The following is an 11,930-nucleotide window of genomic DNA, read 5'->3' as shown; positions in this document are numbered from 1 at the left end:
AAAAAAAAAAAAAGTAAATTAGTGGTTGTCAGAAGCTGGGAAGTATGGAGTATGGTAAGTGATTGCTAATGAGTACATAGTTTTCCTACAAGATGTTGAAAATAATCTGACACAAGATAGTGATGACAGTGGTTCAACTCTGCAAATATATTAAAAACCACAGAACTCTACACTTCAAAAGGACAGATTCCATGGTGTGTGATTATAGCTCATTAAAGTCATTTTTTTCTTAAAGCCATTTAACGTTCTATATTTTGTTCCAGAGAATGTTCTGCTGCTATTCATGAGATTTTCACTGGCCAATTTTGTTGTTGTTGTATTTTTAGAAGTGGATCACCAGTTCTTCCTTGTCTGTCTTAGCTGGAAGCTCTGCTGACAACTGTCCACCATGGGTGACCGACCCTACTGGTATCTGAAGTATCAGTGGCATAGCTTCCAAATCACAGCAAAATGCAAGCCACCACAAGGCAACCTGATAGACAAGTGATGTTACTTGATGTTACTGGTGTTGGCAAAGAATAATGAATATACATACCATGGACTGCCAGAAGAACAAACAAATCTGTCGTGGAAGAAGTACAGCCAGAATACTCTTTCAAACTGAGGACAGTGAGACATCTCATGTACTTTGGACATGTTATCAAGAGGGACCAGTCCCTGGAGAAGGACATCATTCTTGGAAAAGTAGATGGTCAGTGAAAAAGATGACCCTCAATGAGATGGATTGACATGGAGGCTGCAACAATGGCCTTAAGCATAGCAAAGGATTGTGGGAATGGTACAAGACTGGACAGTGTCTTTTTCTGTTGTATATAGGGCCACTATGAGTCAGAATTAACTCAGTGGCACCTAACAACAACAACAAACTTTATTCTAAGTAACAACTACATGAATGTATTCACACACATAAAAATTTATCAAATTATATCCTTAAGATTAATGTATTTTATGTACTTCAATATGTACATTTTATACCTCAGTAAACAAGTTAAAAAAAAATTCTGTGGTAATAAACCAAAAAAACCAAACCCATGGCTGTCAAGTTAGTTCCAACTCAGAATGACCCTATGACAGAAGAACTGCCTCACAGGGCTACCAAGGCTAAGATCTTTAAGGAAGCAGAGTGCCACATCTTTCTCCTGTGGAGTGGCTGGTAGGTTTGGATGCCAACCTTTCAGGCAGCAGCTGAGTGCTTAACCAACTGTGCCACCAGGGCTCCTTTTTTCTATGCCTTTTTTCTATGTTTAAGTCAGAAAAGTGGTTACCTTTGGGGAGGTCTGGGAAAGGACATGAGGGAGTCTTCAGGGTACTGGAAATGATCCATATCTTGATCTGGTACATCTATATGGATAAAACTACATGCACGTATGTTGGTGTTCATTGGTGTCAGATTCCAACTCATTGAGACCTGTGTATGTCAGAATAAAACTGTGTTCTATAGGTGATGATCTTTCAGAAGCAGAACACCAGGCCTGTCTTCTGAGGCACATCTAGCTAGGCTCAAACAGCCAAGCTTGCAGCTAGTAGTGGAGCATTTAACTGTTTGCACCACCCATTCACTGAGTTGTACATGCAAGATTATATAGCCCTTTGCTGAATGTACACTATACTTCAATAAAAAGTTTTTTGTTTGCTTGTTTGTTTTGTTGTGTTGTGTTTAAGTAAATCATTTCAGCAGAATAGACAGGTAGAACTGGAGTTAAAGGGTGAGCACAGTAAAAAAAAAAAAGAAGAAGAAAGAAAGAAAGGAGACAGTAAATATAGATCACCACATTCACTGCTACTTCCTTATGGGAAAGGTTAAGGAAAAAAAAAAGATACAATGGGTGTTAGGAATTTGAGTGTATCACTAGAGGAAAGCCTACTTAGAAAGGAAGAGAAGCAAGAGCAAGCAAGAAAGAATAACAGACAAATTCAGAAGAAAGAGAGAGGGAGAGTTACAGGGGGCTTTTGTCTAAGGTTTAAAACACACAGCGCTCTTTACGTTCACATGAACAAAAGGAACTTGCCAAAGGATCTTAGATACCTAGATCCTGAAAACTAGACTTAACATGAGACAAGCCACCTCCTCCTAAGAGTTCATGTACCTCTGGATTTCCCACTGGGCAACAATCCAGTGATACTATCAGATGAAGTAAATCAAGTGTTGTGCTCTCTAGTCATGTTGTGGCTCAACAAACAATGAATCAGGTACCTCAGTTCCAGGAAAACAGAAAGGCAAAGTCTTATACTAAGCCTCTGGAGTCCACCATTCCTGGATCAGGGCACCTCACCCGCCAGGCTGAAAAATCTCTTCCAAGGTCATTATTAAATCTATTCTAACACTGAAACAGAATCAACTTCCATTTTGTTGTTTCTCCTCTCTTTGAAATGCACTGTGCCTAAGGAAGGTTGGGCAATCTACTTCCATAGTGATACCACCTCGGAAACCCAAGGAGGGGTTGTTATGAGTCAGATCCGACTCCATGACAGTGGTTGCATTGTTTTTTGCGTTGTGCCTAACACGTAGTAGGAACTCATTGATTTTCAATGATTCTAGGATTTTCATTTTTAAAATTTTCAAATTTGATGGCATGTTATAATTTGGTTTGTAGTGGGGGAAAAATGGATGCATAAAATAAGTACATAAAATAGCATATGAATTATCAAACTTGATGAAGTATGGTATTTGTTGAATGAATCCATGACCAAAAGACCAAATTGAAAGAAGCAGGTTACCTGAGTAAGAATGCTGTGTACCCTCACTGGAAATCGCTGATGTTCCTCCAATAGCAGTAATACCTTCCCTCTTGTTAATTATTTTTCGGAATGTTTTGCTGATGTCTTTGCTTTTTAACTCCTGCATTAGCTAGAAAGGGATACAAGCAAAATTAATCAGATCAGATAATCAGAAAGAATCTTGCAACATGATTTATTTGGAATGACACCAAAATAAATACTATCAGGTATTCTTAAGGCACTTCATTGCTTTTGTGCACAAATAAACTCTAGGGTCATTTTACCAACACAGTTAACACAGAACTGACATTTGCCCCCAGCAACTACTTACACAAATTTTGTTACAACTGAGCTTAACTTGTACACATTTAAATTATACTTCTTGACTTGCCATGATCTTTTATAATACAAATCTAAACTGACTATATGATAAAAGAATGCTGTAGTGAAAATAAGTCAGTTCCTCTAGGAAATAACATGGGCTTACAGAAACTCCCTCTTCCAGTTGCTCTCTTACTGAATTCTCTAGAAACAGTCAAGTCTGAATTCAATGAATTCTCCATGTAGCAGCCAGAGTGACTTTTTTTGAAATGCAAATCTAATCATGTCACTTCCATACTCTATTCCTCCCTCTTTGATGGTTTTTCATTGCTATGAGCATAAAAATGAAAACCCTGCATGACCTGGCCCAATGTTCTTCTCTGACACATTTCTTACTTTTCCTCTCTCAAATTCAATTACAGTGACCCAAGTATCATCCCTAAAACCACTGGGCCTTTGCATATGCTGTCTCCTCTGTGTGTATAGCACATTATTCATTTATCTCTCTGTAGCCCTCTTTAACTTTCTTCAGATCTTAACTCACCCTTCCCAACTTCCCTGAATTCCTCAGCCTCCCTGCCAACTTCAATTCCTTCTACTACAAACTCTTGAGGGGTCATTATCATAGTGTTATCTTTTACCCATTTGTGTGATACTGTCTTCCCCACCAAGTGTAAATTCCATGAAATCAGGAACTATATCTCTTTTTGCTCACTGCCTAGCAGAGTTCTTTAAAGAGATATGCTCAAATATTTGTTTCATGAATGAAGAATGTAAAACCAGATAATTTCTATTTCATAAATATTTGATTGTATTAATGATTATATTTTCATATGAAAAATATAGTCATAATGGTGCTGATGGAAGAAAGGAACTGCCCTGTTCAACTGCCTGTGGGCTATGGCAACTTAGCCAAGTCATTTTTCTTGGCCTAAAAAGCTTGAAATACTTGATAGTTTCACAATCTTTTTCTTTTATTGATTGAACCATATTATTTTTCACCTTGTTCAGTTACCTGAGCCTAGTGGTAGCTTAACAGTGAAACAAAGCGACCATAGCTAGCATCAAAATTCCCCCGGCAGCACCTGCTGACAGTGAAGATATTCTTTATTGAAGTAACCAGTTTCTAAAAGGTACATCTTCCATATCTTAGCTACTTCAGTTTAGCATACATTCCATTTCTCAAGGCTAGCTAGCTACCTTACAACTTCTAGGTTATTTTTACATTGCTGGTGGGGTCTTTAAATATTCTGTAGGCAGACATGCTCATATGCATTTTATGTGACTGTAGTTACACTAGGGCCTGAACTACTGTTAAATGTGACTTCCATTCTATTCCATTGAGAATGATTTTTTTTTCCCCTTTGTTATATGAATTGTTTGTGGAAATCATCAGTTATTTTTATCATTACTATCATTGTCATTTTCAAGCAGTGCCTTTTCTGGTTTCTGCAGCCTGATTTAACCAAAGCAAACAAGGACATCACCAAAATTCTGCTTGAAGCAAACTGATCAGTAGCCAGAAAAGGATCATTCTACTTACTGACACAAACTCTTCAAAGCTGATTTTGCCATCTTTGTTGTTGTCCGCAACTGCCAGAATTTTCTCCACAATCTCCCGTACCTTGTAGCCAGGTAGAGGAAGACTTGCTTCTTTAAAGAGGTCCTGAAGTTCATAGTCACTGACATACCCACTGTTGTCAATATCTATAAAGATAAATTATGAGCGTCAAATATCATGTGTCCTCTTTGCTAAAGATGTATACTCAGAAGATGGTTTGGGGTATCCACAACTATAGCACATTTCATGTTTCTTTCAGAGGCTGCAATAATTTTTCTCTGCACCAAATTACACAGGCGTGCTGCATACTTTATCAAAAAATTCATATTTAGGAGTACTTATCCTCCTAGATTTAGGGCGACCATATGTATTTTAAGTGGATAATATGGACATTACCCTCACAGATAGGTGCCTAAGGCATTTGATTGCTAAGAAGGCTGGCAGTTCAAACCCACAAGCCACTCCTCAGAAGGAAGACTGGGCAATCTACTTCCATAGAGGTACCACCTTGGAAACCCTAGGAGGGGTCACTATGAGTCAGAAATCAACTTGACGCCAATGAGTTTGGCTTGGTTTTTAGAAGTTTCGAAGAACTAAATATGGGGAGGTCTCAGCTACCTAAAAGAAATATATCAGCAATGGTCAAGAGGGAATACCCTTCCAGACTTTTACTGTCATGATAATTTACAAAATGATCTGCTGGCCTCATGTTCCACATAAAATATGTGCATCATGTGAAATACACATAAGGCATTTCAGTTCTATATTTCATGTAATGGTAGGTCTGCTTCATTAATCAATAATTCAGTCCTTCTTCATTATGTAGGCTAAATCACTTTTGACGTCATTTTAAGATTAGGTGTTCGAGAAATAATTTCACACCTATATTTAGACTATTGGAAAAAGGCTTCCAGGTGTTTTCACATGATTGTGGAGATGCCCTTCTCTGGGCTTTCCCTAGAGACTGAGTATCAATCATTTCTTGACACAGAACACTTTTTTCCAGAGTTGGCAAGAGAGCTGCAGATTGTTTTCTTAGTTGCCTGGATCCACCTTGTACAAGCTCTCTTTGCTCCTTTGGTACAGTCGCTTTGTTTCCTGTATTTCTTTTACCTCTCAGTAAAAGAGCTGTCGTCACATAACTGATTTAACAGAAACTTTTCTTTTGGAGTTCTTATATGCATATTTTAGAATCAATTCTGCCCTGAACTATGGGAATTTCCTCATTTAGACTCCAATAACCAAAGCATTTCCATGCTCTTAAAAGTCAGCTAGAAAGCTCAATTGTTTGATATTGCAATAACAATATTGCTTTCTTTGCATTTAGAATAAAATCTCACTACTAGCACATCACTAATTCAGAATCTTTTCCCATAATTCTGAAACAGACTAGACTAACTTACTTCTTCTCTATCAGCACTGTGGTCAGAAACATTTAAAAAATAAACAAGATTTAGGGGAAAGTTATTTACCTGATAATCATTATGCTAACAATGCCATGAGTGCGTTAAGAGCCAGAACTCTGGAAACAGATCTGGGTGCTTAAATACCAGCTCCATCCCTTACGACCTCTGTGATTTAGGAGTGACATGACCAGAAATAGCAGACATCATTTAATGAGTATGTATTCCCTGCCAAGTGTTGGGTTAAGAACTTAACACATGAAATCCTTACAACAACTTTGAGGCAGTTACTAATATTTTCATTTTAAAGAAAGAAAATCAAGGGTTAGGTCAAATAACCATCCCAAGATTATAGTCTAAAAATTAACAAAACAAAATTATTTTAACCTTCATTTCTTCCCAGTGACCCTGAAGTATCTCATCTAGTACAATTATATGGGTATGTTCCTCTGCCTCTGAGAAAAGTATTTTGAGCAAGTTAGTATATGGCTTGTTGAGTTCATGGTGGTAGATCTAAAGAATTCTGGTAGTTTTAGCACTTCCCTCACACAGAAAAAAATTATCTTGCTGTCAGAGCTGTTTGGTCAATGACTTGTTCAAAATATCATTAAACAAATATTGCAAGATTATATGTCCATGAGTCATAAAGAGTAAACCTGGTATACTAAACTAAACAAAGAAAATAGATTATTAATTCATTCATTGTGCTAAGATCTCGATAGCACTTTTATTCAGGCTACCATATTGTATCTATAAAACAAAAGAAATACCTAACAAGAAGAAACAATCTTATTATTTCCTCTGTTGCAATGCTTAAGATGCACAGATTTCCCAATTTCTGTCTTGAAAAGACTCCAGTCTCCATTCTGTATGGCACTGCATAGAATACTCTGTAATGTTATTAAGAATAATTTTCTGAAAATCATACCATATTCTTGCTATTCATGTTCTAATGACAAATACTTACACAGTGCCAAAAGAGAAAGGCCAAGATAAAGGCAGTCACAATGACTCAAACTCAGTCATCGTGCAGATGGTGTTCTAAGGGTTGGAGTTAATCTGAGAATGGCAGCGCAGAGGGAGGGGGAAGATCCTTAGATCTGTAGGATTCATTTGATGTCACAGCAATGATTTGCACAAGTCACGAGTTTCCTGAGAGCTTTACCGTTTGGTGGGTGGGGAGGGAGTTTTACTTTTTAAAACTTCAGTCTTTTTTTCTTTGTATTGGTCTAAAACTCATTTTCCATGGCATTTTGTCTACATTAATTAAACTGTCATTTGCTAGGATTGTGAGAAATCTAAGCACAAGGCACACTGTGATCATAACATCCTCCATGGTCCACCATCGGAGTCTGTTTTTCACAGAGTGATGTATTTATTGCATGAAAGGAGGAGTGTGACAGTAAAGGTTATGCATCAACTTGGCCAGACCATGGTCCTCAGTGGTTTGGCAGGTATTATGCAATCTCCTCTATTTTGTGATCTGATGTGAGCAGCCTATCAGTTGAAAGAGAGTTTCCTTGGTAGTGTGGCCTGCATCCAAAATATATGGATGTTCTGGTAAAGCTTGCCTTCTCTTAATCCTACATACAACTTGTCAGACCTGCTACCACTATGTAAGCCATTTCTTTGGGGGAAAAAAAAAGCTCACTCTGTGTTTGTGTGTGTGTGTATGCCCCACTGGTTTTCCTCCCCTAGAGAAGCCAGAAGACTGCTAAGAAAGGGGCAAGGATGATGGTATCACTGTTCAATGTCTATTCATCATGCTCACCTTTCACTCAGTTCACTTTTCACTTGCATGCATTTCCAGACTAAAGCAAAATATAGTATTTACGTTCTCTTTATTTGTCACAGGTTACTTAAGAGCAAAATGCAGAAGAATCAAGATCCAACACAGTATGGGAAAATAGTTTTTTGGAAGAAAAATACAAAGTTCTCAAAATGATAATGTCACAAAGGCAAAGCAATAAATGGCTTTAAAAAGTAACAGAAGAAAAATGAGACATACGTATTTTTAAGAAAATATTAACATTTTAAAAATTACGCATGAGAAAAGAAAATTCAGGTATATGGCATTTAAAAACAATGCTAAGATTTTTTAAATACACAGCATGAAGTCAGAAAATGTTATTACTAGTGAAGGCCAGAGTTCAATTTACATACAAGGAAGTGCTTCTGTATTTTTTTCTCTGTAATGAGGATACCATGTGAAGCATATTCAGTTACACTGTCATTCATTAACCTGGATTACTCTCTGCAAAGAAATGATCAAAGAATTCAAAGTCCAAGTCACCTAGAAATTCAAGCCAGTCTTAGCTTATCGCTCAGAAAGAAAAAAAGAGAGAGAGAATCCAGAGAAAGCCAGATAGGAAAAAAAAAAAAAAAAGACTAAAGCATTGGGGTAACTGTGTGGTGGCAGTGGCAAATAAAGGCACTGTTCTATTCCTGGAAGTCTACCATCAAGAAGAACAGTAACGTCTTATTTTGTTTTCATGCATACCTATTTTGTTAAATGCTTCTTGTAGCTCTTCCAGCTCCTCCCGAGAAATGGTAGTGGTGCTGTTTTCCATCTTTAGACAAGAAAGACTATCTTCAGGTCTTTATATCTGGAAAAAGCAATGTTATAAAAAGAACATTAGCGCTTTGGAAAAATTTAGCTATTCTATGTAAGTACAGGGAAACTGCATTCTCTAGAAGTCACCCAAGAGGTCTGACTGACAAGGAACAGACAGCAGCGGTCCCCCATTAACATTCCCTCCCAAACAGTAACTGAGACTCAGTAAGGGGAAGAAACACCTGTTTTTCCCACCCTGTGCTTTCACGGGACAGGCATTTCTCAAGAGCCTGCATAATTATCATTTACATTTCCCCTCACTTTTCAGTAAAATAAGCATTTCAAGTTTCAGGAAAGTGAAACATTTATGAATATAATGGATGAGGTCAGAAAATAAAATTCAAAGATGCAAATAATACCCACAAAGAGGGTGAAGTCAGTTAGCATATGCTCATCCTGGAATGGAGTTTGTGGTTTAAGTGTTTAGCTTTACAATATTTAACCATCCTCCTCCTTTCCCTGCTGTCTGTGGGGCCCTTCATACTCAGAGCAGGCAAGACCAAGAAAAAGGAAAAATATATAAAACCAGGTTGTAAGAAAAATAAGCAACTAATGTTCATTATAGAAAATAACTGGCATACCAAATGCTCAAAATATAAAATTAAACTTACTTAATTAATTAGAATCTAGAGATATCCAGTACTGTCACTTTGGTGTCTATATCTTTCTGGTCTACTTACTAAACACGTGTACTTTTCCGGGGGCAGAGGAGGGTAAAAATGTGAATATGCTATGTTATACCTATTTCTATGTAACCTATTTCATATTCATATTTTATAACAATACACTGTGAATATATTTTCATGTTCCTCAACAACATAATATCTAATGGCTATATTTATCATATCATAATTTAATTGATAAATCCATTGTTTCAAGGAATTTGCCTTGCTTCCAATTTTTCATTATTACAAACAATGCTGCAATGAATATCCCTATGGACAAATCTTTTTCCATATCCATGTTTATTTCTGTAAGATAAACACCTGAAAGCAGAATTACTACATTATTTGGTGTGTACATTTTTAAGGCTTCTGATATGTAAGAGTGTCACTCTTATGTTTAAAATGACTTAGTGGTTCCCAGCACTCTATGAGACAATACTCTCGCAATCCACAAGATTTGCATCGACTGACTTTTGGAAATACAGCGCTAAGCCTTTCTTCCTAGTCTGTCATAGTTTGGAAGATCTGCTGAAACCTATCCATTATGGATGACCCTGCTGATCTTTGAAATACTGGTGGCATAGCTTCCAGTATCATAACAACATGCAAGCCATTATAGTAGGACAAACTGACAGAGTGGTAGTTAGGCCATAGAGCTGATACATCGCAGGGGAGGGGTAGAATAACTGCAGAGAGGCTCCCGACAACTAGGTTGTAAGGAGAAGCATTTACAGTTAGGCACAGTAGGTGAATCTACAAATTACTTAAATATTTCTAGAAAACATCCTACTATAAACATCCAAAGTCTTTTCAAAAATGAACTCACCACATTTGTCCCAGAAATACCAGATCTTAAACTTTATCCTCAAGGAGTAACCATAGTTCAGTACAAAGATATAACTATTTGAATGGCTAAGAGTACCCAAAAACTATTGTCCAACAATGGAAATTAGTTAAATATACAGCCTTTAAACAAAATGTCGCAGAAGAATATTTGACATATAAAACCGTTCAAGATACATTAAGAGAATAAAACCAGATTACAAAAGAAATAATATTTTTATGAAAGTAATGAGTGGACACATATTCATTGAAAAAGCCTTAAATTGCATAAATTTTGTAACTTACAAATTTTCCCTGTAATGAGGAAAAAACTCATATTTTCCTAAAAATAATAAAAACAAATATTAAAAAGTGACTTACGAGCTTGTCTATTTAGTTAAGGCTAAAGATGAATATAAATCATGTTGTAATCCTCTCACTTATGCCTCAATACATCAGAGAGCTAATAGGTACTTCAGAAAAAAGTAGAAACCAGTGCTTTTTAAGACAACTAGAATTAAAACCAACAGAAAAATCCTCATTTTTGTATATTTATATTTATATTTATAGGAGATTCAATATCATTCCTGAACATTTCCAACTTTTCAGGGAAGCACATCAATTTTCAAAGTAGTCTATTCAATGAAACTGGATCACTAATTATTTTAAAATATTAAAGTGTGAGGAGCCCTCCTAAGGGTATGGCTCATTTATCTCTATGATCTGCATACCAGCTTGCTTTAGGATATTTGGTGTTCTTTCTAAATAACAGATCCTATCTCTTACAATTATTCTGAGACCTGGTTTAATTAATTTCTAATTAAATTTTGGCTATTGTTTTTCAATATACCATTTCCCCTTGGTTACTTCCATACTATACCAAAAAAAAAAAAAAAAGTCTGAGGTTCCAATCAGTGATGAGCAGGGTAAATGGAGTCCATCTTACCCCCCTCCCAGCTGCAGCTTCTTACATCTTAGTATTAAACATTGACATTTCATTAAATCCTTGCTTTTAGAAGGTTTTACCATATTTAAAATTATTTACAGGCATACTTGTTTAGTGCTGAAAGAGGTTAAACTGACCTCTTAAGATTTTCAAACATAATTTCCCAAGTCTGCAAATGTTAATTCTGTCGTGGCTGGCTTTGAATCTCTGTGGTCTCAGCTAGCCTGAATTATCTTCCCCTGTGCTCAAAGTGGTTTGTATCCTTTGCCTCAAGTTTTAAAAATAGCAGTCCAATTTTAGCATTTTCACTCCACAGAAAAGCTGCAAATTTCCAGTCCTTGTGTTGTCCTTGCATTCCAAATGACAAATAAACCAAGGGTCCTATTCTTTCCTTGTGCCTATTCAAGTTTGTATCACTTGTTAATTACATAAATTATTTTTATGGAAGAGTATTTTTATTCTTTCATAATCAGGCAAAGCCAACACATAAACTTACTGCAATAGCAATTTACCCACCCAGTGTTATGCTTCTTATTTTTAAAGCTTTGTTTTTATATATGAGTGCAAAGAATAGGCTTCAAGCCCTTTGATGTTTAAATTAAACAGAAAAATAAAGAATTATCTTCAAGATACACCCTTGAGAGAACAAAACAAAGTGCAGAAAAGTAAGTATGCTTCTATTTATGAGAGGGAGAATTCTGTATCAGTTATACGTTTATGAAACATTTCTGGAAAGATACAAGAAAATTTTAACAGTGATTGCCTCTCTAGAGAGCCTGGGAGTTGGAGGCAGAGTGGGAGAGGGACTTGTTTTTCATCTCATACTTTTTGTGTTCATTTTCACATCACAAGCCTAAACTAATCTTTTTTTTAAAAAAAA

General features: G+C 36.4%; 1 protein-coding gene across 1 annotated transcript in view; it reads right to left on the bottom strand.

Moving 5' to 3' along the window:
* The window catches only part of PLS1 (plastin 1), a 65,483-nt gene extending 56,910 nt beyond the window's left edge, over nt 1-8,573 (bottom strand). Inside the window, exons 1-3 of the mRNA XM_007952881.2 lie at nt 8,504-8,573; nt 4,583-4,746; nt 2,719-2,848 (exon numbers count right to left, since the gene is read on the bottom strand). Of these exons, the coding sequence (XP_007951072.1) occupies nt 2,719-2,848; nt 4,583-4,746; nt 8,504-8,573 (364 nt within the window). The remainder of the gene's footprint in view (nt 1-2,718; nt 2,849-4,582; nt 4,747-8,503) is intronic.
* Nucleotides 8,574-11,930: the final 3,357 nt, after the last annotated feature.

This window comes from Orycteropus afer, unplaced genomic scaffold (genome assembly GCF_000298275.1).
Source record: "Orycteropus afer afer isolate SDZICR_OR568_19922 unplaced genomic scaffold, OryAfe1.0 scaffold00363, whole genome shotgun sequence".
In the NCBI taxonomy this organism is placed as follows: Eukaryota; Metazoa; Chordata; class Mammalia; order Tubulidentata; family Orycteropodidae; genus Orycteropus; species Orycteropus afer.
The sequence above is the reverse complement of the archived record's forward strand: the minus strand, read 5'-3'. Positions and strand labels throughout refer to the sequence as shown.